Here is a 27,629-nt window from a genome sequence, read left to right on the forward strand (position 1 = left end):
ACCCCCAATCCCCCCTTTGCGCACGCCACTGAATGTGTTCATGAAAACGCCAGCTGTGATATGATATGATGCAAGAATGGGTTTCTTTTATGTCCTGTTTTCCTTCTCTACTTATTATTATTAGGCTATAATGACTGCTCATCCACATCAATATTGGAAGTGGCAAATTCAATCCACAACACTTTTCATTAGGTTGTCATTTATTACTTCATGTGTGCTTCTTTTGGTGTTTGTTTTTATTTTTTGCTGTTTGTTTTTTGGGCTTTGTGGCCGTGCTAAATACAGACACATACCCTACTGCTGAACTGCATGATTTACTATTCAGGCACGTTTTAAACCTTTCAAGGTTTTGCCTCTTTTTTCCGCTCATTAACGTGGTAGGCCTATATTATCGACTACTGTAGTTAGTTTAGTAGTATCTTTTTCGTCCTGGACGCGTTAATGACGAAAAATAAAATGAATGAATGAAGAAAAGTAGCCTTCAGTGAATCGAAACTGATGCAAGAAAGGTAGCCCACAGGCCACAGCTACAATGAATCGAAATTGCGGTGAATCTCGTTGCAGTTCTAAAAGCACTGCAATGTTTTGATTAACTAAGTTATTATTGTTTATAATATTGGTGTTTTTCAAGGCAGTAGATCAAAATTTGATTTTTCTTTGAAATTAAATGGTGGTAGTCATATTGCACAAAAGATATAATTTATGGGACTTATGCACAGTTTTGCGAGATGAAGTCCAAACAGAAGCTTGAATTTTATTGAAATAACTGTCCTGTAGTTTCTTTAAAAAAATCGCCTGGTTGCAGGATAGAATAGTCTAACACTGAAATGATATTTGGCAAGCCAAAACGAGCAGATGCTATTGATAAAAAATGCAGTAGGCTAGGATTGAGAAAATCATGAGCCTTGCGGTTTTGGAACAAACGTGAAGACATAATATTTGTGAAGACAAATGTTCTTTTCTTGAAGTAGCCCTGCGGTATGGCATATTTTATTTTGCTATGCAGACAATCTTGTTCTATTGTGAGCTACGTTTCAATACCGGAAGTTTGAAGGGTGTTGCACAAAACATCGTCAAAACGCGCATGGGTTTGCCTTTTCAGCTAGTCAGTTCCTTGTGCTTATTTGTTGTAAATCGAAACTGCTGTTTTAGAAAAGGCAAATGAGCCAAATATAAGCAACCGTGGGCATGTGCTTTTGCACAAAGAGATACCACTCAGTAGGCTATAAATATAAAGGTTTTCGGACAGTGTGATTTAAAGTAGAATTACTGTGTGGTGGTCTATGATAAATCACTGAATTTGACTAGCTCAGCAAGAGTTATTTAGCTTTATTTGTTCGTATGTATTTTAGTTTTCCACTTTGCCTTCACAAGAGTCACAGCGTTAGTCATGAAAAGGCCTTTTTTCTTTTTTAACTAGAAAAAGTAATTTTTGTGTCATTCCGCCAATGCATTTTATCTACACCACCCAATAACAATAAAGTTTTAACAAATATTCTAAACTTAATTTTATAAGACAGGTAACATTCTGGCATTTCTTGTCGATAGCGTCTGAATTGCAAAAAAACGTTTTAGTTATCTGGCGGATGAATATGACAGGAAGGCAGTTGTTGTACACGGCAAGCACAGTCTGCGTTATTAGCGCCTATCGGTAAATTTATTGAGTACCGTGGATTGGTTTTGAATTTTGATTTAAGTTTTCTTTCAAGCATTGCTTGCTACAGTTGTCAAGATGGACCTGAAATCCGTTCAGCAACAACTCAAAGCCGACATTTCGAAACATCAGGTATAGTGAAAGTTTGTAGTTAACTTTTTTGAATTTCTTCTATTCATACTTTTACGCTTTCACAAAAAGGTTGGTACTGTCACTGACGTAGGTTTATTGTGCAATCAGCATTGCAGCTTGAGTAAAATTTAAATAGTATCCATGAAGTTACTTAAGATAAATCGTTTCACTAAATCCACTTGGACTGGAGTAGTCATGCTGAGATTCCATTTTTGTAAAAAAGTGCTAGCCTATTATGATATTCCTTCAAAATCGGATGGTCTGTAACACTGTATATCAGTTTATGACAAGAAGGCCTCTTAGGCTACTTACTTTAAACATGTGATTAAATTTCAGCCTGCAATTATCAGCTGATGGAGTCTTCTATTTAGACTTGTTTAATCTGGCGTTGTGTACAAAAGCGTACAAAGCTGATGTGTTTTATGTGGGTCGTTTTAACAATCCTTCACTCTACGTGACGTCACACCGCATTTGGTGGTGTGCTCAAAGCGGATCACGTGACCGCTTCTTATTTGCCATACGCATGAAGCAATTTTTTCACAAGTCTTTTATAACATTATCGTATGGGTTGTGTGCCTTTTCAAACGACTAAAATTTAACTCTTTTTACTTTATATGCATTCGTTTAATTCCTATTCGAAAATTCTTAGATTTAAACATAGTTACTGCCAGCTTACACTGAAAATATTTTATAAAACTGTTCTGTGCAAGTTAGCCAAGTGCCTATATTGCACTAAAATTTTCGACCATAAAGTTGTTCGGTCTTATCTTCTGAGGAGTGTTAGCAAGGGTATTTACCATTATGGTATGTATGGAAAGGCACAGGATAAATGCCACGAACAACAGCAACAGCCATTGGGTTTTAAATCACACAAGCCACGCGTTGACTACAGTAAAGCTCTCTTGAAGCAAAGTTCATGGAAATAATAAAGGTTCAACTAAGATATCGTTCCAAATTTCAATGAACAGCCCTATTCAACTAGGCTATTAAGTCCATCTTAGACTACAAGAACACAATTCCAATAAATTGTAATTTCCAACCGAGTGCAGCAGATGTTCTGCCATGCGGTTTTTATGGGCCACTGCGTTTTGGCTACTCTAATATGTAGATCATATTTTGAACCGGTGTTGTAAAAACTTTTTTTCAGTAGTAGGCCTATAGTTTTGTATTTTTATTTTTCATTTTGCCAATGTAGAGCCGTAGATCTATAGGAAATGTTATTGTGATCAATCTATTGCATTCAAATTTTCTTTTTAGGTTAGGCGTTTGCCTACCGGTTTTACTGTACAAGTGCTGAATTAGGCTGCCATTCCTGTATGCATTGTTAAGTGACTGATAGGTTATAAATAGAGCATCTCCAATGAGATAGTCATAGTTTGTGGCTTCAAAGTTACATATTGTTATATCTAAGCATTTGTTGATTTAAGATGTGATCTGATGATAGCTTTATTACAAGTCTGCTTTGCAATTGACTTTTACATTTTTTTTCAACGTTTTCGATTTTTTGCTTCAGCATTCTTGTAATATGGTCTTATTTTTTTCCTGCAGATGATCATGACTAAGCTGAAGCAAAACCCTGAGGTGATTATGCTTAGTTTTAATTGAAAAGTGTGTAGCGTATTTACTCTTTAATCCAAGTTCTACTATCTAGTTTTTTCACTGAGTTTATGTATATTCATGACAAACCTAAAAACAGCATAGTAGCCAACACTTCTTAAAGTTTTGAAGGTGGAATATTGGTGTGCCAAAGTTTTTTTTTAAACTTTCAACAGAATGAAGCCCTTCGATCAAGCTTACTTGAAGTGCAGAAGCACATAGCCAAACTTGGCACAATCCAGCAGCAGTTTGGGAAGTTGAGCAAAATTTCCGCCAAGAACAATACAGGTTCTGAGATCGTTTCATTTCTATGTATGCTGTGTTGGGGTTTACCTAAAACTTTACACCGTTTTCCTGAGTGTCGCAGTTTTATCGTCTTAATAAACCATTGAATAGTTCTAGCACTGTACAAATCCACTGACATGGAAAGGTATTGCGTAGATGTTAGCTGCATGATTTCAACTTTGTTTCAAAATGGCACCATAACTTTTCTTAATATTTGGTTTATGTTTAGATATTGAAGCTCAGAGTACCGAAAACGGTTGCGAAAATAAGCTTACGGAGCTTCAAAAAGTTTCAGCTGGTTTTATCAAGTTAGAACCGGAATCAAGTAAACAAATGAATGGAAGCATTCTTATTCAAACGGCTAACTCAGACAGAAAACCAGCACCAATCAATACAGATTTTAATATTAAAGATGCAAATAGGGAAAGACTGGTTTCGACAGCTGTGGTGTCTGCTGGTAGTTCAGCACAACTTATATACAAGACAGTAGCATCGTCTATAGACAGCGGAAACATAGTTTCTTATCCAACAGCAGCAAAAGCCATGGCCTCTGGTTTAAAATTGGAACCAGGCACCACACTAAGTATGGAGCCACAAAGCACATCTTTGTGCCTGAACGTTACGGGAAACGATCCGAGGTATTCGAAATCTGTAGCAGTGAACCCCGCTCAATCTTTGTCAAGTTATACGAAAACCAATATACCAAAGGGAAAAATACCATTTTGCCCCCGAAAAAATGTCTTCACTAACTCATCAATGCAATTACAGGTATAAAAAGCTTGATTTATGGGTTTTTTCATACTTACATTTTGTTTTCAATTGATTTACAATCATAATCGAATTAACACACCGTACGTGTTTTAGTATGTTTTAATTTTTTTTGTTTTTGAAAGTTTTCTTGTTTCACCTTGTATTTATCATGTAGATGTGGCGTACGCAAGGGGGTTTGGGAGTTAACTCCCCATTGGGCTTGAAATTTTTGTATTGTTGTAATATGTTGTATGGCTTATCATAGCTTTATTTTAATGTGTCATCCTCTATTTTTCTTAGTTTTTATGTAAATCAAGTTTTGTAAACAGGTATTTGTGTTGTGATACAGCAATTATAGCCATGAAACTATCTGCGATGAAACAATAAAGTTCAAAGTTGAGTAGCTAGCATCGAAATTTCTAAACTGTTTGCTTGCTTTTGTTGTTTATAAGTTTAGTACAGCTGCTTGAAGGTAAACTGTGGGCTATTGAAGACTTAGGCACATAACTGTTTCTTTCGGAAACAGCTTGAATAACCGGTCTGCTTTTTGTTGATAGCTGGCCTATATTTTAGTAGGCAACAGTTTCCACCGTTTGATTGGATCTCTCCTAGCATGAGCAACTATAATGTTAGTTGAAACGTTTTTAAAACACTGTTTTTGTTTTATTTTGACGGTAAATTCTTTTATCTTGTTTGATTTCGAGATCATAGAAATTTGGTTTCGTTATGCGCTGAAAAGAAATATGAAATGCCAATGCATGAGAATCGTAGGCTACAAGGTAGAAACGTCAAGACAAAAATGCGTGTGATTGCGTAAAAAGTATTTATTTTAAGATAAACTGACTGCTTTCACTCAGGGGTGTATCTAACAATACACAACCTATTTCAAAATTTTGTTTGATTTGATAAATGAATAATAATTAATCGCACCCCAGACAGCACAATCCGTCATGTTTACATTGATTCAACGCCAGCAGACGTAACCATGTAACCATTAGAACCTGAAAAAGACGGATTTTGCTGTCTGGGAGGGTTTGTAGAGATTTTTATCATTATCTCACCTTTCCTTATCCCAAAGTAAAGCACTGCAACGAGTATTTTAAATTCCTTTTTGCGACAAAATGTAATCTTAACGTAACTCAAATGAAAAACGTCTTCGTACTCCACAGGAAACACCGGCCGAATTCTGAATCGACAGTAGATTGCATTCACGATTTACATTGCATATTTGCATTAACCAACAAGTTTTTAACAAAAAAACGTACGCTAATGTTCGTCAAGCTTTCTTGTAGCCCTAATCATCAGTACAATGACAAGTGTGCGTTTAGTGACCTGTCATAGGCCCACTTTCGTTTCAGCCGTAAACTAAATGTTGGTTACGATTAGAATGATCTCATAAATTTTTTTCAAAACCCCCTCATGAAAAATTCCTGCGTACGCCACTGGTAGAGATCAAACAAAGTTTGATCACTACTTTTTGAAGTGTAATTGCAATGAAAAAATATTCTGTTTGATTAAAACGTCTTGAAAAATTCCAAATAATTACATTGTTTTTTCCGAGGGAGAAGCAGCGTGTAGTTTTACGTGAGTTATTGTATAGATCCCTATTTGTGAATTTTTGTCCAGCTGCGAAAACGGACAATAGTCTCAATCAGTGACGTAGCGGGAAAGAAAATTTTAAGGGGGCAAAAACAACTGTTGAGGGGAAATATTTAAAATAAATAATTAAAAATATAGCTATTGAATGCCGCCAAATATTTATAAAATGTGATTCAACATGCAATAATACGTTGTAATAGTATTAAAAGCCCTTTTTTTGAGGGGGGAGGGGCAAAATAATATTTTGGGGAGAGCAATTGTTTTTCCAAGCCTCCCCTCCGTGGCTACGTCTCTGTTCTCAATTCGTACAATATTTTATTTTTGCACTAAGAGAAGCCTATCGAAATAATTGTTTTCTCATTAGGCCCCATTGCCCAACGGAGGGCAATTTATGCTATTTCCAACTTGTGTCGTCAAGCCACAAACTCCTGCCATGTTTAGGTATGTGTGGTGTGAAAATGACTTGTTTTGTGCTGACATTTTTCAAAGTTTATTAGCATTCTAAACTATCTTAAAGTAAACGTTTGGTATTAAACAAAGTTTTATAGTAAAAAAAGTTTTACAAACTTGTAGCAAACTATAGTTTTTTGTGCTGTTACGATTCAGCAATTAATGCATCACATATGACTTCATGCAAGTATAAATGCCCCGATAAGAATGTTTGTTTTTTTAAATTAAGGATAACACATACCAGCAGTTACGTTTTTTCAGAAACATTGTTGGTTCTTTTCGAATAGTAATGCATAACTTTTAATTTCAGGTTTACTCAACCAAAGTTCACCCAACAACCAGCTACCAAAGCTTCAGGTGACTGTGATGAATCATTTTACCATGCCTTGTTATAAACTAGCTTATTTGGATGATAATAATGATTTAATTTTTGTGCAAACGAGGGGCACAGTTTCTACATTTGACATTGTGGAAGGCATTTCTATCAGTCACCTTCTGGTTTTTATATCACTCAGTAGCGTGGGCGTGAGTCGAAAGTACTTTGGAACCAGTGGCGTAGCTCTGAGGGGGGGCAGACCGCTCCGGGCGGCACGTCTGGGGGCGGCACTTTCAGACTACGATTTTTGATTACAATCTGATAAAAAAGCGCATTTCATTTTCACATGCTTGTTCTTAAAGGGACGACAAAATCTGAATCCGCCCTGGGCGGCACATTCCCTAGCTACGCCATTGTTTTGAACCCTTGCTCGGGTTGGTTTTTAAAGGCCCAGCATCATCCCAAGGGGCCTGGAAGTTCAATCAAACGCCGCATAATTGTTTGCAATAATGAAGTTCAACTCTTGCTTTGTTGGAAAAACTGTATCTTCCTTTGATGGTGGCAGAGGCTACTAATATTCCCTTCCTTACATATTTTCTAGAAATGTCTTGTTTGTTTTAAGGATGTCTTATTTTGAGGACTCAAAAATTTTACTCAGTACTGGGCCCACGTTAGTCCTGTAACGGCCCTGACTTCACGCACATATCTTATTGACTCTTATCCGTGGAATGAAATCCAGCGTCATATCTTGCGAAGCATCACATCTTGTGGAGCAACATTATGTGTACAGGCTTTGTTGCAATCAATGGAGCAATATTAATTTAATTTGCATTTTGCTGTCTATCAATTCATTGCGTAAACGTCTTTGTGGGACTGCCAAATCAATACGCTACCTTTTATTTGGTTTAGAAAAGAATAAGAAAAGGACTGCTACTAAATCTATTTAAAAATTCTGAAAAAATTGAACAGCAATGCTTTGGGTTGAAAACTCAATTATTTTCATGTGTTCTACTTCAGGTCGATTTTGGGTCAGTGTTGGAAATTCGTCAAGCAGTTCAGTGCCGCCAAGATACGTGCCTGCAAACACGCGATCTTCTGGTGAGAACAGCGCAGCGACTGGAGCATTTCAAAAATTTCGCATAGTCAGTGGAAATGGATGCAGCGGTCCGAAAGAAACAGAACAAGCTTTTGCGAGCAATTCTGACTTTGCTGGTACGTTAAAATTGATTGCTGTGACGTGTTCGTTCAAAAACTTGCCCAAAGATATAGCGAGTTAGGCTAAGTAGAGTTTCGATGTGAAAATACCTTGATAGGAAATTTATAACCTACCGCTACTCTTGTCTTGCTTGTTGAAAATATAAGTATCATTTAACTTAATTCCATAGCTATCTAGCCACATCAACAGAAATTAAGTGATAACTAATATAACCTAGTAGACTTCTAAAAAATTTCGAGCGTTTTGTGTTTTATTGCAACCGTGTGCAGCAGCACATTTGTATTCTTTTATTGCGGTAGTATTAACATTGTATTGGGTACACTTCACTTCACAGTAGTGAGCCCGCGTTCTTTATTTTTCTTTATTAGCTCTGTAGTATTGATAGAGCCTGAAGGTTTACGCAACGTGTATCCAAATAAACTTCACCAAACCGCGGTCTTGCGGAATGTGGTCGATTAAGAGAAACATTGTTTTGGCTGCATTGTAACCGACGAAGCGTGCAATGGAAAAATAACACACTGCTTGAATGCAACAGGAAAATTACGTGGTTTTGGTTATCAAAATTATTGCGGATGGCATAAAAAATACTTTTGACACCCCGGAGGCGTATCTAATTATTAATTATCGGATAATAAGAAATCTAGTCTACTGTTCAATGGTCTAGTGCCAGTAAGTGGACCTTCAGGTTGGGTAAACAAGGAGAGCACTGTCAGAAACCCTCACTGTCAAATTTGAGCTTATTTACCGGTCAGGTGTGTGCAGTTTTGCTGAGTTAAAATCTGTTGCAGAGTGTGCTGTTTCTGGTTTAAAAACCTGCTCACTGACTGAAGAGATTCGTCTTCGGCTCTTTTGTGCTGGTGGATCCGAGATATATTCCAGGCCTGGTCATATCAAAGACTGTAATCGCAGTACCGATTGCATTCTTTCTTGCATAACGCATTGAGAATAACTCCGGTAATAATATGGTGACATCGTAAGTCTGATACAAAATTAAACGTAAACCATGTCACTAAAAGACCTTGGCAGTTGTAGTCATACAAAAAATAATATCAGGACATTATTATTGTTCGTCGTCCTGCAAGGTGAAAATTTCAAAAATGAAATTGCATCCAGCCGACAAAGCATGATCTATTACCAGCTAGGCATCACCCCGGGTAGCGTATGTTTCAACTGTTCTGTAAATGCAGCTACTAATAATAATGTTATGGTTTTATTTATTGTCGCTCTACAACAGCAAAGGTCTTTTAGCTAGAGGGCTCATTTTTATATCAGGTTTACGATGTCATCACATTATTACCCCACCCGACTTATTCTCACTGTGTTATGCAAGATAGAACACAATCTGCACCGTTTTTAAAGTCTTCCGACCTGGAATCGATCTAAGATTTATCAGCACCAAAGCCGAAGGCGAAACCACTCGACCACTGAGCTGATAATGCACCCACTGAAACTGCTGCTGGAACAACGCAAATGTGTTCATCTAGAATGCCATACAATATGTGCAGAACGTACAATACAATTAGTACTCTTTGAATGAATGTCAATGCGAGCGTTGTTTTGTTTGTGTTGAATTAACATTATAAATTTTTAAAAGGTTTGAGCAGTTTTTTTTGTGGATAAAGGACCTAAACATTGATCTTAATAGTTTTTTTAAGTATTTTTTATGCTTTTGTTTTGATGTTTGAAATTGTTACTTCAACATGTGAACGTTCAGTGTATGTGTCCAACTCATCTTTGCTTACAGCTTTTGTTTCACTGAAAGCGCATTGCAGAGAATTGCTACATTCTTTAAAAGTGATTTAAATTCTAATGACAGATATGACGCCAAGCAGCACTCAGCTGAAGGCCGTGCTTCTACCTCCTAATCCATCTCATGTGATGCACAATAGTTTAGAAGGTAATTACAGCAATAATGTTATGGATTCATTTTATCGCTCTGCTAGGGTCTTGAGACTTTACTTTTTTAATTTAATGTCATATTTACGACGTGAGCGATTTATTCTCAGTGCTTCATGCAATAAAGCAAATCTGATGCAAGTTTTTAAGTCCTTGGTGTAACCTGACCTGGGATTGAACCAAGACCTGTCAGAATCAGAGACAAAGTCACCAACCAATCCAACACTGAGCTGAATGTTTTGAAATGACCGAGACTATCCCAGGTAGAAAACCTGGTCATTTCTGCAGTTCCTCAACATCTGCACATGTTCAACCGATGTAAAAAGGGTCAATTTATATAGCTGGTTTACTTTTTTTTTTCACTAGAATTAGTTTGCTGTGATTTTTTAAACGATTCTTTGTCAAAGCAGTTTGTTGCCGCACTCTTTCTTCTGTGTTTCAAAACTACAGGTTTTTAAACTAAAGATTGGTTTTACCCAGTAGGCCCACTTGCGATCTACAGTAGCAAGTACAGTAGTTTTTATTGCTTTCAGCGGCCGACTTAAGAATTGAGAAAAAAAAAGCGCAGAACTCGTTTCTTGAAAACGACTCCAAGGACAATGCTGTCAGCGCACCACCAACTATCAGTTCTGAAACCTTTCAAGAAGGTGGCCCACTGCTTGCAGACTCACCAGCATCTGATGACTTGAACAAGGTACGGAGAAACTTACTACGATAAATTTGAGTTCTTAATTTTTCACAACTTTTTATTATTTTGTTCTTATGAAATGTTTTTGCTTTATTTAAAATGCAAGTAATTGTCAAATGGTGTTTGTATTTACTTGTTGTTAACACAAACGAATTGTCGGCTTCATTGCCGAGTGGTGAGAGCACTGGAACGACGTTCGAAAGGGCGCCGGTCTTTGGCAAGGCACTTAAAGACATGCCTAAAGGTGGTCACAAAGACTGGCTTCCTTGCCTTCCGTCGACTTAATCTAAATCTTCAATCACCGGGCGTAAGCCTGTATACGACAAACAAACACAAACGAAACAGACTTGGATTACTATTTTTAACTGTTTGTTTATCTGAATTGCAAAGGTGAAAGTCGTCTTTTTTAGAAGCTCTAACGTTCTGTTTCTCCACATGCTTCATAAGCTTCAAATTTGTGCTGATAATTGCTCACATCAGTCGATCTTGGTTATCCAACTGAAAACCATTGATTTTTTTTTCAAATAGAAAGTATCGTTTCTTGGCTGCGTTGACTTGATACCCCAAGAAAAAGCAGAACGATTGCGCAACAGACGGTATGGGAAGCGAAGGGCGGTCGCTCACCCTGTGTACAGTGGAGGGCTCTATGTGTCAACTACAGCTGGCGACAATTCGAAGCGAATGCTTCCCTTGGAGTTGTTCGACTTCGAACCTGCGCCGTTGAAGCGGCCCAGAGGTGCGGAAGTCAGCCATGTTTTTATGATAAATCGTTTTGTTTTAGGTATTTGAATGAGTTAAAAGAAACGAATTGTTCACGATTGCAAGTGTTTCCTAGGTCGGCCTCGCGGATCAACAAACAAGCGAAGTGTCTCTCCTTCCCAATCTCTCGGCGACGTAGATGACATGTTCATGCGGATTATGCAGCAAACGAAGCCACTGGGCACCTCTGACAAGCGAGTGAGTTACAAATGAGCTCCGAGTCGACCAAAGACACGACACGTTTGTGCAAAGTGTCAGTTTTGCTGTGCAATAATGTATAATCAAGTAACATTGAACTTGACTATCCATTCAATTGCAGAAGCCCAAACTGGAAGATCTGTGTGTGATTTGTCAAAAAGCAGGCGAAGTGCTAATGTGTGACACGTGCTCGCAAGTGTATCACGTGACCTGCCTGACGCCACCCATCACCGAGGTGCCCTCAGGAATGTGGTATTGCGACGTCTGCAAAGAAAAGGTTTGAAACTCATTTTCATCATAACAATAACAAAAGTTAGCAAACTTGTTGAAAAGTGTATGTTGATTGCGATTACTCTTTGCGGTTTTCACTAACATAGGCTACTTGCACCTACTGAATATGGGTACTGAGTAAATTAGGTTATGATGCTTGCATAGGCCAGCCATGGCCACCTGGAGATGCGGCCTGATTTGTCACATTTTACACATTTTGATTACAGCTACTGCTGGTGTTTGACTGAGATTTTCTGATATTTTTTTACTTTTTGCTGTCTCCTAATCATATAAAAGCTTTTTGTTGTCTTGGGGAAGCAGTAGAAAATGAGAAAAAGTAAATTGAAAAACGCTGAATCAGACTGTTATTGAAAAATTAACAGTCTGACTAAAATCTTCGAAATCAAAATTTCTTAGTTTTTCAACATCTGAGGATGTTAAAACCTATTGTGTCGTCAGGGAAAAACAGTACAGAAAACGTAAAAATAGAATTTTTAGAAAAGTTTATTTAAACATTCGCAAAAAGTTAGCAAAATCTGAAAATTTCTGCAAAATGTGACAAATCAGGCCGTATCTTTAGGTAGCCATTGGCCAGCCAAGCCAGGCAGCAATTTTCCATTGACGCCAACCTTGGCAGAAAACTGTTGCTCTCTTTTACGTTGTTTGTACCTTTTGTATCGTCTAACGACTTTAAAGAGATGTAGAAATATGACTGTTTTTGGCCAGGATTGTGTTAATTTTTTTTGAATTGTAGAAGTATTAAGATTTCTTTTACAGATTCAAAAATTGCAAATCTTTGCTTTAGGTTAAAGATGCATATTTTCTTACCACTGCTATTGCTGGTTATGTTCAATTGTTGCCGTGAACAATAATATTTTCTTGCAGTGGCTGTGCTGTTGCGGTTTGTGCAAATGACATAATATTGTGTTGTTTAAAGTAAAACATTGAAACTGAGCCAACCGCTATCTACTTTTACCCTTTTTGTTTTTCAGTTTAATAATCGTGATAGCGCCCCTTCGTGGCCAGGTTTAATGGCGATTGTCCATTCGTACTTTTCTTTCAATTCACAACGGGAAGAGGCTCTCACTAAAGCCCGCGAAAGAAACAGAATTCTTAAATCCAAAAAAGCTCAATTAGCTGAAAGAAAAAAAGTCCTGGCTGGTATTCTGAAGGTGACTTGAACGTTTTTGTTGATTACTAACGTTGCGTTTTACAGTGGTTTTGAATGAATGTCTTACGGCAAACTTTTTAACTTCATTGCTTGCCTTTTCAACAGGAAAAGGTTTCAGAAAAGTTGAAAGCGAAAGAAAATCTTCAGCAGAACACAGCAAAGTGCGAGCAATTGACTACACTCCTGGAAAGAGTCAGAGTGGCATTAAACAGAAGTTTGGACGTTTCATAAGCTTTTGTTGCAAAGACATCAGGTGCTAAGACATCTTAGTCTACTGGACTGGTCCAAGTTGAATAACTTTGCTGTAATTACGTTTGAGCAACGTTGGATTGCGACAAAACAACGTTTAAAGCAAATGTTTTGATAGCGGATTTTTGTGTAGTGTGAAGTGTGGTATGTTTTTAAATTTTGCTGGTTGAAGTCGCGCAAGCTTGCACAAAAGATTTGCGCAGTGTAAGATAGTTGGTCAATGATTTGCATTTTATGCAAATTTCTGCCGAATGTAAGACTAGCAGTTGGACGACTGGTGACTGCCTGGTCATCTGCATACAACACCAGTCGGTAAGGTACATTTACTAGCAATAATAAGTATAATCTAATACGTTTGTTGGCTTGATTGGAGGAATGTTGAGCCATATGTTTGGGACTGTCATGCATGAGCTGTGACTAATGGCAGTCTGTGATCCGCTGTGCTATGCGTTATTTTGCGCTACAAAATGCATATTTTCCATCCATCCATGGCTGGATAGTAGGATGTTTCATTTTTTCACGATTTTTGAAATCAAAAATGCTTGGGGTCTAATCAGATCGGATTTTGGCCACAAACAACCGATCCAAAATATTTTTTCGATCGGACGACTTTTAGAGGGTGCGCGGCCCCCCCAAAGTTTGAAAATTTGAAGCGTGGGAAAATTTGCAGGAAATATGCGATATCTCGGTAACGGAAAGTGATAGGAAGACGTGTAAGGTGTCAACTTGTGCGGAATGGTCAACTTCCTATCTGCGTTTAATACATTTTGCTACCCTATCTGCAACGAAAAAAAAGTTAATTGCAAAAAACTGTTTTTTTCATATTTTCGATGTTTCGTTCTACAGAAGCAAAACCCTTGGAACCAGTAACTACTGAGATTACAAGTTATAGAGCAACAAACATGTGCTATGGCATAGGGTACAAGTGTGCATCGAATTTTACACAACAATGAACTTCCTTTCACGATTGGCTTAGAATACTGTCATCTCCTATCGCACAGTGTCTCTCACATGTAAACGTTTCAGCATAAGCTACCAACACAGAGTAATTAAACAAAACAGTTGACATTGACGTGGCTGTGCAAATCAAGAGTCATACACCATGTGAACGCGAAGAAAATCATAAATTCAACAGTATGTACAATACTTGCGGACTAGAGGTACTCAAACGCAGGAACAGGGATCCCCCAGTCATGACCAGTGAAAGCAAAACAAATAAGCAACATCATGTAGAACGAAAATTCGGGCATGTTACCCAAGAATAAAAATTACTGCCGGCATGTAACACTTAATGATTATTTTTCAGCATTGCTTAAATGCACCACATGCACCAATAATCGCATTAAAGACAGCTTCACTATTAACAGAAATTTCCATGAGAAAAGACTTTACTCCGATATCTCTTTCCATAGTTTTGTTCTTTGCTCGATCATGCGTTTGAACCAAAAACACATAACGATCCATACCATTCACATTTCGATCATCATAATGAAGCTGCAGGAAATCGGAAGCAGAGATGTCATCATCACATTTTTCTAAACACAGCTTTCTTGTTTTCTCCCTACATCTATACATGGTAGTCGGTGAGGCAGCAATATCGTCACCAGCACATGCAAGCAACTGGTCAGATTGTTGGCGAGTAGAAGTGTTTCGCCGGTCAGCTAACATACAGCTTAAAGAACTTACGGCAATTTTTCGTTTTTTTGTGTACATCTTGCCACCTGTTACTGCTGTCTTGGCGAAATCAGGATCAAGAATTAAGCCTCGTGTCTCATCTTCCGAAGACTCACTGCTGGAAACGGTTATATCAGGTGTAATCATATCTGCAGGTCTTCACCTTAGCCTCTCCTGTGCTACCAGGCTGGAAGTTTCTGAGCTGGTCGAATAAGAGCAAGATGGTTCATCTTCACTTGGTAACTTTTGCTGGTAAGAACTCTGATGACTCAATCTATTTTTTTACCCTTAAAGTAAAAGATCTGTCGCGAGATGCAGTAATAAACATCTTTCTAGCAGAACTTTGATCTTGCAAAAACTCAACCTCCTCTTCTGGGATACGGTGCATCCATTGACAGCTACAAGAAAGTTTGCCGTTGTAAAACTTCACCTGTGATGGAATGGCACATTTACACTTGCAGATATCAAACAGCTCATGGAATATACCTTCTGTCGCTCCAGTCTGTGGCTGTTTTCTTTTCTTGATTGCCTTAAATTTGTTTATGAGCAGTTTTAACCTGGTCTCAACTCGAATGATGCTTATCACCGGAAGGCTGGCACTAACCCAAACATGAACTATATCATTTATCAACTGTCCCTTGACATCAGCAAAACATGGGGGCTTCTTAAAGAACTTGGGATTCGTTTCACTGCATTGCTTGCATAAAAAAATGTACTGGTGAAGAACGCTTATGTTTGTGGGTAGTACATTCCCTGGCAGCTTTTCAAATTTCTGCAATGTCTCACTGGCGTCAAGTCTTGTTTCTGGCATAATAGCAATTGAACTAACTACTTCTGGGTACAAATAGCCAATACTTAAATCTTAACACCTGCAATGACAATCCATGGTAAATTATACCAGCAGATGGCGAATGACATCGACTCAATCTGCAACGGGAGCTTCTCAAAACAACCCTATACATTATAACTAACAAATCTTCTTACTACAAACTCGAACAAGAATGTAGTTCTGAAAACTTAAAAAGCACAGTATAATATTCTACAAGTCGTCCACCTGCATTGTTAGATCAAAGTGCATTTAACAAAACCTTTTGTTCGTAAAAAATGTCATTTGTCATCACTGCAGTTACTGGAAGGGATTTGCTTCTGTAGAACTGGGAAGAAAACATCAAAAATATGAAAAAAACAGTTTTTCGCAATTAACTTTTTTTCCGTTGCAGATAGGGTAGTAAAATGTATTAAGCGCAGATAGGAAGTTGGCGATTCTGAACAAGTTGACACCTTGCCCGTCTTCCTATCTCCTTCCGTTACCGAGATATCGCATACTTCCTGCAAATTTTCCCACGCTTCAAATTTTCAAACTTTGGGGGGGTCGCGCACCCTCTAAAAGTCGTCCGATCGAAAAAATATTTTGGATCGGCTATATGTGGCCAAAATCCGATCTGATTAGACCCCAAGCATTTTTGATTTCAAAAATCGTGAAAAAATGAAACATCCTACTGGATAGTCTATTTTGTTAAATTCAAATTCTTTGATGAATAAATCAAATCGGTTGCTATGCAGTTTTTTTCTTGCAACATTGCTAATTCTTAGGCATTAGGTTGTCAAGAACTGCTTTTTTTATATTAAACCAATTATTTTGTGTCAAGTAGCTGCCCCTGAGATGAAACTATTCTCAGTTTTGTTTGATTACGTCACCTTCCAAAAGAGGTCGCAACTGAGTTGTGGTATGCGGTATCTCCACGTGCAGTATTTCGATGTGCTTATTTATTATTTTTTGCTAATTTGTTTTGGCTCTCTTGCGTCATAAATCTTACTTCAGACATTTGTTTGCTGGTGTGTTGTAAAGAAAGCTTCAGGTAAACCCTGACAGACGCAGCCTGTGATGAATTCAGTTTGATAATAATGTAAATTAAAGCGTGTGTTGTGAAAGAAGCGGCTTGGAGCGATTCCATTCATGCTCAGTGCAGGATTATCCACAAAGCTGAAGTTTTAGGGCCACGAAAATTTGGTTCACTGCGGCGGCCTCAAACGCGAGAAGAAGAGTGAGCTTAAAAATAGCACCGGTAAAGTTCGAAGGACTCTCAAAAACCAAAATGCTAATGAAATATTCAGAAGTAAACACTTTGTTTACTACCTGTCAATTCAAGTGACCTATTTCAGGTATGAGTTGAAATTTGCTTTCTATAAGATATAGGCCAGGCTATACGAAAAGTGGGGGCACCTAAAATGGATTTCAGAAATTCTACTAGCACAAACAATGCTGTACAAACTTTCAACTGTTGAATTATTGAAATTCTTCTGTAGCTGTGAAAAAAATATTAAAAGTAACTTTAATATCAAATCAATACTTTTCAAGAATTTTAATTTGATGATATCGTGTTTCTCGGCAGTCGAGTGTAGCAAGAACTCAGCGATAGACACGTGTTTCGCCCATAAGGTTGGGCTCTTCTTTTTCTTTTGGGCTCATCAGTACCGCACCACTAGTTCTTGCCACATAGTTCTCAACCGCTGCTTTTCCCAGACAATTGAATTCTTACCTTTGTAGAAAGAAAACAACTAAACTAACTGTTGCCAAGGATATGCACAGTTGAGAAGCAGCGATCTTCCTGGCGTCAGCAGTGAGTAGTCAGGTAGTGCTGACGCCAAAAAGATCGCTCCTTCTCAATTGAGGATATTGGTCAAATACAAAGCTTGTGTTTTGATGAAAAAATCATTACTAGACTTAAAAGTGCTCAAGAAGCGATCACACCAAATTTTAATTAGTCAAAAATTTCTGTGGAGCAATTTCCCAGACCCCTTGCTAAACTAGTTTTCTTTTCCGACTTCAACTATTACATTGTCTATCTCAGTGGTTCTCAGCCTTTTTGTCTTGGTGGACCCATTTTGGTGCCTTCGAAGCGGTCGCAGACCACTGAAAATTTATATTTGAAATTCTGGTATATCGCGTCTCCTTATGGAATCATATGTTACATAAGTTTCGAAGCAACACACTAAAAGGAATTTGCTGAATTCGCAACGCACTGGACGATTGATGAGATTGACTTACATGTTGGCACACAGTATCAAACATCAGTAATTTATATGCTCATTTAGTCATTTGATGTTTTTCTATAATTTTTATCAAAAGTTAATAGAATGTTTGCGACCGTTACAAAGAATTTCTCCCTGTTTTCATTTGTGATCAATATTAATTTGTCATCGCAGTCATTGCAAAACTGTGAGTGGTGATAGACTGCTGACTAACGTTTACATTTCCAAGTTAATCATTGATCAACAATCTGCTGCCTCAAAAGAATTAAGTTGAACATAGCCTTATTAAAAGGTTTAAGTCATTTACAGTATATATGATATTTTTAGTTAAGAAACCAAACCTTTGTGTCTTTTGTGTCAATCATTGGCAATCATGTGTCAATCGTCGGCAGCAGTGGCCGAGTGGTTAGCGCGTTGGGCTCGCAGTCGAGAGCCTGCATGTTCGACTCCAGCCACCCACACTTGCTGTTGTTTCTCTGGGCAAGAAACTTGATGATAATTGCCTCTACCCAGTGATCGATTTCGAGTAATGGGTAGTACCAAACTTAAGTCATAAGTAGAGTAGACAACCGGAAACAGACATTGCGGTCGGCTGCAGCGTGGGTCAGGTGTACGTCGGAAGGCGTACACCGATGCATAGCGCTCAAGTCCGCTTTCCCACAATGCAGGATAAAGATAATAAAACAAACAAACAATTGTAGGCGCAAACCCTTTTTAAATTTCGTAATTTATCAATCATGCTGAAAAGGTTGAGAACCACTTGTCTATTGTATTTTACGAGTCTTGCTTGAAGTGCTTTCAAACCGGTATAAGAAATTAGAGCCGCATTGTACTGTAGCTTAGATATCAAACTTCGTTTGTTTCAATCGCCGGTCCGCGAGGCTATTTTCATTTTACAACCTCTCCGCGGAAGCAAAACTGTTTGGAACCGCTAGTCTTGGGCAGTGTTACTTAAACTGTGGTGCCGGTACGCAAGCACTTGAATGCCGGTACGCGATTAGTTTGAAAATGGTTTATTGAGTATTGTGTTGATCATTATGTGCTTTTCGCAATGCTCAAGTTTTTTACTTTTGCGGCATAATTTCCGTATTATGCCGTTAAAGCGATGTAGGCTATGCTTTAGTTTTTAAAATGGCTTGGTTGCATGGACATAATAGGCTTACATCAATAAAAAGCAACCACTCCCAGAGACAATTGATTCCGATAAAAGTGATATGGGAAGCAGCAAAGTGTTGGAAGTAAAAAAAAATCTTTCACGTTATGTTCGACAATACGAGACATCCTATTGAGAATCTTAAACGGACCGGTTTAAGGCAGGCATTATTTTGCGGCCTGACTTATAAAACACAAATGTTTGGTGGGCACTGTGCATGCAAATATATTCCAATTCATTCAATCATTGTAACGCTGCTTCCGTGAAATCCATTGGCTGGTTTTGCAGCAATACGCTGCTCCAACCTTGGGATAATGGTAGTCAATGACACCCGCAATGTGTTTGTGTCCAGCATATTTTGTAATTTTGTCTTGTTTGCTTTTGTTTTGCTGTTTTTGAAGAAAACTTGATAAAATTCTTATTTTTTTGGTTTGACTATTTTTGACAGCAAACGTCTACTAATTATATTGGCCTTGATTTTGCTCGGCCGGTAACAAATTCTTCACGGACCGGCACCGGACCGCGGCAAGGCGGTTGCTGACTCCTGCAGTAGGCCTATAAAGTACAGGCTAAGGATTGCAAAGCCTCGAAAACCGTTCACCGTTGGTGAAATATCAGTGCCTGTTTGTGAACTTGCACATTGTAGACTTGTAAAACTAAGATTGGACTTGCTATTGTCAGTTTTATTTCGTTCGAAATATGTGACTGGTACGCCGAAAGACAATTAGAGCTGTGCTGGTACGTGATATTGTAAAGTTTGAGAAGCACTGCTCTATAGGGTCTCCTCCTCAGCACCAATTTTGTCGGAAGATGTCATTACTCATTCGTGGGTGGACTAGCTCGATACAGTGCCGGATTAACCATTAGGCAAAGTAGGCACGTGCCTACAAGGCCAGTCAAAAATCCAGGCCACTTTAAAATCAGTAAAAATTTAGTCATGTTTTCAAAGTAATTATTTTCTAAACTAATAAGTATTCATCTTAATAGCTCTGTTTTTCCAGATGAATTAAAGGTTGCAAAAATCGTAATTTCGCAAAAATGGCAAAAATTTTCCATAGACTAGTTTCATGCAATTGAAGCTGTGACTTGTGAACCGTTTCTTATCGGACGTTTTATGCTTCTAAGAAGAAAAAATGTAAGTTGTTAGTTGATTATTGATATGAACTTTCTAACCTAATGTTGTGATTTAGAGCAGAGTGGTCTAACCCAAACGCGGCCGCATGCGGCCCGCGGACATGTTTTGTGCTGCCCGCAGAGCACTTTTGATGCACAAGAAACCATTGGGTACCACAAGTTTCAAAGTGCTCTCCAGGAAATTTCTGGGGATGCTACTCAGAATGGCAGCACACGAAATGAAGCAGGTGCATTGGCCAAACACATGAACACCCTTGAAGTTGCCCTAATGTGCATACTTTGGAACAATATTTATATTTTGCAGCGCTTCAATGCTAGTAGCAAGTTGCTTCAAAGTTCCACTATCGAACTGACACTAGCCATTGGTCTGATGAAGCTTGGATAAATTCTTGGATGAGTGCAGAGAGAATTTTGACTGTTATGAGCAGCAGGCACGTGATCGCTGTGGCAGCAGCATATATAAATCTGAAAGTCGGCGAGCACCAAAGCGGCAGAAGCATGTCAGTGATGGAGCTGCTACAGATGATGTGGAAGGAATGTCGGGCCAGCAAAAATTTACAATCAACACGTTTTATGTGATCATCGACCAACTGAAGAGTGCACTACAGAAACGTATCGATGCATATTCCATGGTGCTGCAGAGGTTTGGAGTTTTGACTGAGTACCACTCCATGTCTGTTAAAGACATCGATGTTGCTGTTGCAGGTCTGGTTGGTGTGTATTCAAAGGACCTGTCTTCCCACTTCCCATCAGAATTTCGTCAGTTTATGTGCTGGTATAAAGAGCAAAAACGCGATGAAACAACATCAACAGGAAGTGCCCAGAAGATGTTTAAAATGCTGCACACTACTGGTGTTTATAATGCATTTCCGAACACTGAAATAGCACTTAGAATGTACTTGTCTCTAATGGCTACGAATTGCTCGGGGGAACGCTTGTTTTCACAACTGAAACGAATTAAAGACGTTAAACGATTAACAATGTGTCAACAACGTCTTAGTAGCCTACACTGGCACTTTTGTGTATTGAAAGCGATCTACTCCGTGAGATTGACCTCCAAAAACTAGTTAACAAGTTTTCAATCGCAAAAACGCGCAAAGGTGCTATTTAATTAGGCATATGACCAAGTTTTTGCACGGTATCCTGTGTTATAGTTGCAACAACGATCTTTGTGACAATGATTTGGCAACACTGATAATTCTAATTTTTTAGTTGGCAACCCTGATTTTTGGGCCACTTATAAAATGTGCCTACAGGCCAGCAGACTCTTAATCCGGCACTGGCTCGATACCGGCACGCCAAATTATGAATTTTATGACGATAGGTTTGATTTCTAAGATTTTCATTCGTTTTGTTGGAACTTCAAGGCCATAATAAAATGCTTCTTGTTAGATTTCAAAACAAAACTATAGCGAAGTACAATTGCGTTGAAATAAACATTTTTTTAATCTTCTAAATTTTAAGCTTCTTTTTTTAAGAATATTAACCTAAAGTTGTTTAAAACAATAATAGCTCAAAATCCCGCAAAACAAGTAAAAAGCATTTGCCTCAAAACAAACAAGATTTTATTATTTCACATTTTTGGACTGTTTTTGTTTAGAACAACTTTAATATTCGACAAAAAAAAGCTTAATTAGAAAATACGTCGGAACGAGTTTCGACTACGGACCAATTACACGATGTACAAAATATTAAATCACAAATAGGCTACAGTGTATACCAGGCAGTGATGGGCATTATCGGCGATAATTTATCGGCATATTTTTATCGCTTATCGTTATCGCTCAATTATTTTTTCAGTTATCGTTTATCGTTATCGCCAAAGGCAATATTTGATTATCGCCGATAATTAATCGCCGATAAATTTTATTTCGGATCAACACACAAGTAGAAAGGCCATGAAAAGTAATACTTTGACTAGCCACCTAGTTAATGAAACTAAAATTAAAACCTCTTCTTCTTCAGTGCCTGAAGTGTGTGTGCACTGTGCACAGGTCGTTGTCAGGGGAGGGGCACGCTTTTGACAACACAATAATTTTTGGAGTTGCAAATTGCAATGCAATGAAATACATGCAACAAGTCTTTTGTTGTTTTGCTGCAATCGGCAATCGCGAGTGAATTTTACAATTAAAATGTAAGCGCACAGGCGGTACAGATTTCTTTGAAGCGAAGCGAAAGAAATTGGCAAGTGGTTTGTGAAAGTGTCGCAATACGAGGCCGCTTTTACATCGGAAACATGGTCTTTCGCGCCACCTCACGATCAACTATTTTATTCTTGTGTTTTCTTTTTTCGTTGGAAGTGTTAGTTTTTAGTAGTTGTCGTAAAAAAATAAAATCTCTCTCGTCAAAACATGAAACTTACTGTTTTAAGCGCATTAAATCTTTAGATGAGCAGATTAACTAAATGGCAAGAACTTGCCTTGAGACGTGCGGTTACGTCACAAACTCAGTTTAAAAGACAAAATTCACACACAATAACAACACAAGATCGATTATAGACTGTAAGATCGATTTTTTTCTAGCTTGGCGATATAACTTTAATCCAAAAATAATAACCAAATGCGTAAGTGCCATTTAACATAAAAAGTTAACCCATTTGTGCCGAAAGTGAAAGTACTTAAAAAATTTTTCGGAAAATTTAAATATTGCATAATTATGACCTAAAAAACATATCACAATTATTTTTTTCCTAATTGTGTTTGCACTTTTTGAGAAAAAAGCCGTCCTATGTCCAAGACGCTAGGCAAATCCGTTATCAAATTTCACAAGTTTCTTGTGCGTAATGCTTAAGCGTTATTATATTTTACTTACCGTTCAAAGTGATAAATGGGAAATGTCTTGTTCATGTCTTGTCATGTCATTATTGTCATCAAGCATTTTATTAAAATGAAAGTTCAAAAAATATGAACATGAAAATTAGCAAAGTAACACAACATCACTGAAACAAGTCACAAAATTGTCCATTTCATCACATTGTTTTACACAAGCATGACCTTGACATTTCTAAAATGCATTGCGATATTCTACTCACCACACATTGAATAGGTTTTATACACTGATTCAATCAGACGATGCGTGAAATCTTTGACAAAGAAACTTTGCAAAAAATAAAAGTGTAAGAAATTTACAATTGCACCAGTTCAAAAGTTTCATTTGCAGTTTCGCTAAGCGTTGGAATTTTAATACCATTTAGCTCAATTTCAACTCTGATTTTCAGTAAAAAAGTGCATTTCAAAGAGTCTTCTGGCACTCACGTCTAGAAGACCCACTTTCAACTGTTTCACAAAACGACATCATCGATTGGACCATCTTGGAGCAAAACTTCTATATGTCTTGGATGATGAGATGATAACTGACCGTTTTAGACATAGAAGCCTCTCGGATTATTTGTAAAACACCGCTAATCTGGGCCGATCAAGGTTCAATCCTCGGTTCCTGGGGCTCAAATCAAGATCACGAAACTAAAGTGACACTTGTTTTACTGAAAATCATCCCATACCGCAGTGAAGATTTTTAGTGTTAGTTCAGTTGGGATTACAAATACGCAAGATTCTTTCTTGGACCATGAACCACATTAAGAAATAAGCACGAATATTAGCTTTGAATAAGATTACTTTACTTAAAACGCGGTGTAACTTAGCATAATGTATTTTTCTCAACTTGAATTACCGGTAGGCCTAGTCTTAGGTTTGTCGGATGTTTTTCCAACAGCGTAAAAGCAGCAACGTTTGTGATTATTATTTTATGGTAGGTCGTGAATCTAAGCTCATAAACAAATTCTATCGAGGCTACCACAACTTTGTTGCCATTTAAAAAGGAAGCACAGAACCATTTCGAAACGGACCAACCTGTAGCATTTTTAAGAAATATTTAATTTGAAGAAAAGTTATGACCAAATTTTTTGCGTCGAAACAAAATATTTCAAAATCTGGAAATGTTTTTGTCTCAAAAACGTTTGATTGCCCGCCCTAAGAAAAAAATCGACAATTACGTCTCATTTTGGCAAAAACTGTTGATTTTTGTCTCTTCCATTGTTCGTGGCCTACGTTTCAACTGAACTGTTCTATGATTTTAAACTAAATACTGTATTTCAGATGTAGCTTATTGTTGAATGGAGTGTTATGCTTTATGCCAAAGGTGTTTCAGTGGTTATATGAAAATGGGTAATAATGCACATTGCACAACTTGTATTTAAACTAAGTAAACCTTTTTGTCAGATTCTTTATAAAACACGGTAAAAAGTCCTAAAAACTGATTTTATAAAAGAGTTTTTCCACGGCTATAAAAGAGAAGTTCTTTCTGCATTGTAAGACAATTGTGTTGATATCAGCTTACTGATTGTATGCAATTTCCACTAACTCTTCGTCTTTGCCCAACTTTACTGGATGGGCGAAACTTGCTGAAACTGGTGTTAACTGGATTCCCTCGAGTTCGCTGAGATTCATCCAATCCACAATGAATTCGTAAGCATCTACGTTGTTGATAATTTCGATCTTAAACTCGCACATTTTAGTTCCTTCTTCTTTGCTCTTTATCTCAACCATATAAACGGCTTGCACTGCAGCTTGATCGTTTCTCAAACGTACCAATTGGCTATCACCGTCACTCACTTCATTTGGGAATATACTTTTTTTCTCTGTTTCTTTCAGTTTCAACGGGAAAGAAGTTTTGTTTCGGATGCGTAAGCAGCAAATGACTCCATTGTTGTCAGATTCGTTAACATCACTTGACGAGGCTTTGGCTGCAAAAGAAACATAAACACTAACAGTGGCGTATACGTAGGACTAGGAGAGGATGCACAGTTGTACACTAATCCCAGTTGTGTACTCACAAGATTCCATGACAAAAGTCAATAAAGTGCACAATGTAGAATTAGTTTATAATATACTGACTTTGGCTGTAACGACAATTCGCCTACGTTTTGTTCACTTGCTGCTACAGTTGTAGGACTTGCGTTCACTTTTGCACTTGAAGGTAATACTCTTATGGTGTCATGGCCGGGTCACGATAAGCAACTTCATAAAAGAGATGCCACTTTTTTCAGACAGTCTTATGTATAACTTTAGCGGGTTTAGCATACTTTATTTCACACAAAATATAACATAATTAAATTAAATAAACTCAAACGTTTTCGTTTATTTTATTTAATTATGTTATATTTTGTGTGAAATAAAGTATGCTAAACCCGCTAAAGTTACTATGTTTTATTTCTCTATGGTTCAACAAAGCAGACTCTCTACCAAAGCTTTATCTTATGTATAAGCGTGACACTAGTAGAGCGATAGCGATAAAAAGGTGATTTCTACCTCAAAAGTGGCAACGACAGGCAAGAGTGCTAAGCTACAAAAGTGCTAAGCTAAAAGTGCTAACAAGCAGAGATGTACGTATACGCCGCAAATTCTACGCCGCATACTTGCGGCGTAGACTTTTTGTTTACGCTAATGCTTGCGGCCACATTTTTTTGGATAGTTTGCGCTTGAGGCTACGCCGTAAAGTTTTCACGTTTTTTAAGCGCATAGCGTCAACGCATACTTTTTAATGTATTTTTTTCGCTACAACACGCCAATACCTTCCAGCGCTGCAGTTGAAAGAATGTTTTCAATGGGCAAAGACATATGGGAACCAAAGCACAGCAAAATGTCAGATGAACACTTTCAGATGCTTGTGTATCTTCGTGGAAATTCAAAATCAAACTTGTTTGTTTCGAGTGGTTTATACCGTGTGAATGTTTGGCACCTAGCAAACAAAATTAGTTTACGCTAGTGTATGCGCTGACGCTGACGCCGCCAACTTTTTTTACAAGTTACGTTGACGCATACGGCGTATGGTTTTTCGAACGGTTGCGTTTACGCTGACGGCGTCAATATTTTTTGTATGCGCGTACATCACTGCTGACAAGTAAATGCAGTGGGATGCTCTAAGTACCGTAACATAAAAACACGATGCAATGAGATAGTGTTAATGAAAGTAGAATAGGCTACATAAGCTATTCAACCTCTTCCATTGAACTCAACCAGAATGTAGCAATAGTAACAATTATAGCAATTTTGTTATATTGATTTTGTTATAACATCGACACTTTTTGTGTTGTTATTATAACAGCGTGAGGTCTACCAAAAGTGAGGTCTACCGCTGCACTATCCATTCCTCAGTAAAATCTACCGCTGAAATCGAAGGCTGGCTGCTCTTTGGTAACTATTTGGTGTAGTCTGGAAATCATCACCAATCTGGCGTGGAAAGGGGAGACACATTAACAGGGAGGTATAAATCTTTCAAGTGGGCATCACGGTTGGATATAGCTGTCTTAAGTGATCGATTGCAAGATTTTTTGTTTTGTGAACAGCGGGTAGGCTAAGCAGTAGCCTACTTACACACGATACCTCTATTGCTTGCTCAGGATGATTTAAGCCAGTGGTTCCCAAACTTTTTCAGCTTGTGGCACACTAAGATAATTATAAAACGCTCGCGGCACACTTACGTAGATTTCGAAACTATTTTCTGGAAATTAGAATGAAAACTGACTTCTTGACGATTTTTCATTTCAAACACTTTATTTCAATGAATTTGTTGGAAAAATTTAATTCCTATGCGCACAATACACATGGCTATCATCTTGTAAAATATTTTGGCTCTGTGATTTTCATAGCTCCCGTTATTAGCGATTAATTAGCACGGGGCTAAGATAGCCCGTGACGTACTTTCCGCGTACGAAAACAGCTCGTACTGAGATAGGGTTAAGTCGCATAAGCATGTCTGCATGCCTTATTTTAAATATTCCTACAGTTCTTTTCCAAAAAGATTCGCGGCACACTCGAGAATGGCGGCACACAGTTTGGGAATCACTGATTTAAGCACTCACCTTCTGTAGCTTTATTGTCCAAAGTGTCTGCGGCTTCAAACTTTTGAAATCTTTCAGTTTGTTCATGCTTTTTTTCGCCTTTTGTTTTCGAGCTGCTTCCGTTCAGTTTATATTTTGCAGATTTAAAAAAATTCATTTTTTCAGGTAACAAGTTTTTCTTTTTTTTGTCTTAAATTTGTGTACCGGCCAATGCACGTGAATCTGCAAATGTTCAATGATTGTCAGATTTCAAAGCTTACATGGCACTAGTGAGTGAACAGCCTATACTAAATAGTGAGTCTTGTGTTCTTTAGCCTTACAGCATGCTCAAGCAATTGCAATATCAAGTAGGCTATAATAAGGATGTTGCTCATTAATTGCACAGAATGTATGAGTTAATGAGGTGTTGCGACCATGCCATATTTTAAACTGATTGTCCTGCTTTGGTATCATGCACGTTATAACGTCCGCGTTTTGTCGCTTCTACCTTTTTCTTGACCACTGCTATATTTGTCATATATTGTTTTTTCGTTGTGATGGTCAGAAATAAAAACAAACTGAATCTTAA

At 37.9% G+C, this 27,629-nt stretch overlaps 2 protein-coding genes across 2 annotated transcripts; one reads left to right on the top strand and one right to left on the bottom strand.

The window, feature by feature from the left end:
* Positions 1-1,657: 1,657 nt before the first annotated feature.
* Positions 1,658-13,883, top strand: LOC145785830 (uncharacterized). The gene is made up of 14 exons (XM_082597539.1): positions 1,658-1,786; positions 3,335-3,367; positions 3,559-3,670; positions 3,897-4,435; positions 6,381-6,457; positions 6,777-6,823; positions 7,800-7,994; positions 9,815-9,895; positions 10,428-10,588; positions 11,111-11,318; positions 11,418-11,539; positions 11,661-11,816; positions 12,802-12,981; positions 13,086-13,883. Exons 1-14 carry the CDS (start codon positions 1,733-1,735, stop codon positions 13,209-13,211), a joined length of 2,091 nt encoding a protein of 696 aa, XP_082453665.1. The 5' UTR covers positions 1,658-1,732; the 3' UTR covers positions 13,212-13,883.
* Positions 13,884-23,092: 9,209 nt separating this feature from the next.
* LOC145785747 (uncharacterized) lies at positions 23,093-27,254 on the bottom strand. The gene is made up of 2 exons (XM_082597455.1): positions 27,083-27,254; positions 23,093-24,964 (listed from the first exon to the last, which is right to left on the bottom strand). The coding sequence occupies exons 1-2, from the start codon at positions 27,216-27,218 to the stop codon at positions 24,555-24,557; spliced, it is 546 nt and encodes a 181-aa protein (XP_082453581.1). The 5' UTR covers positions 27,219-27,254; the 3' UTR covers positions 23,093-24,554.
* Positions 27,255-27,629: the final 375 nt, after the last annotated feature.

Source organism: Aplidium turbinatum, chromosome 16 (assembly GCF_918807975.1).
Source record: "Aplidium turbinatum chromosome 16, kaAplTurb1.1, whole genome shotgun sequence".
Taxonomy (NCBI): Eukaryota; Metazoa; Chordata; class Ascidiacea; order Aplousobranchia; family Polyclinidae; genus Aplidium; species Aplidium turbinatum.

Coding starts and splice junctions, on each gene's coding strand:
- LOC145785747 (XM_082597455.1), bottom strand. CDS start 27,218: ATGAATTTTTTTAAATCTGCAAAATATAAACTGAACGGAAGCAGCTCG. Junction 24,965..27,082: donor GGACAATAAAGCTACAGAAG/GTGAGTGCTTAA, acceptor TTTCTTTTGCAG/CCAAAGCCTCGTCAAGTGAT.
- LOC145785830 (XM_082597539.1), top strand. CDS start 1,733: ATGGACCTGAAATCCGTTCAGCAACAACTCAAAGCCGACATTTCGAAA. Junction 4,436..6,380: donor ACTCATCAATGCAATTACAG/GTATAAAAAGCT, acceptor TTTTCTCATTAG/GCCCCATTGCCCAACGGAGG. Junction 11,540..11,660: donor TGGGCACCTCTGACAAGCGA/GTGAGTTACAAA, acceptor ATTCAATTGCAG/AAGCCCAAACTGGAAGATCT.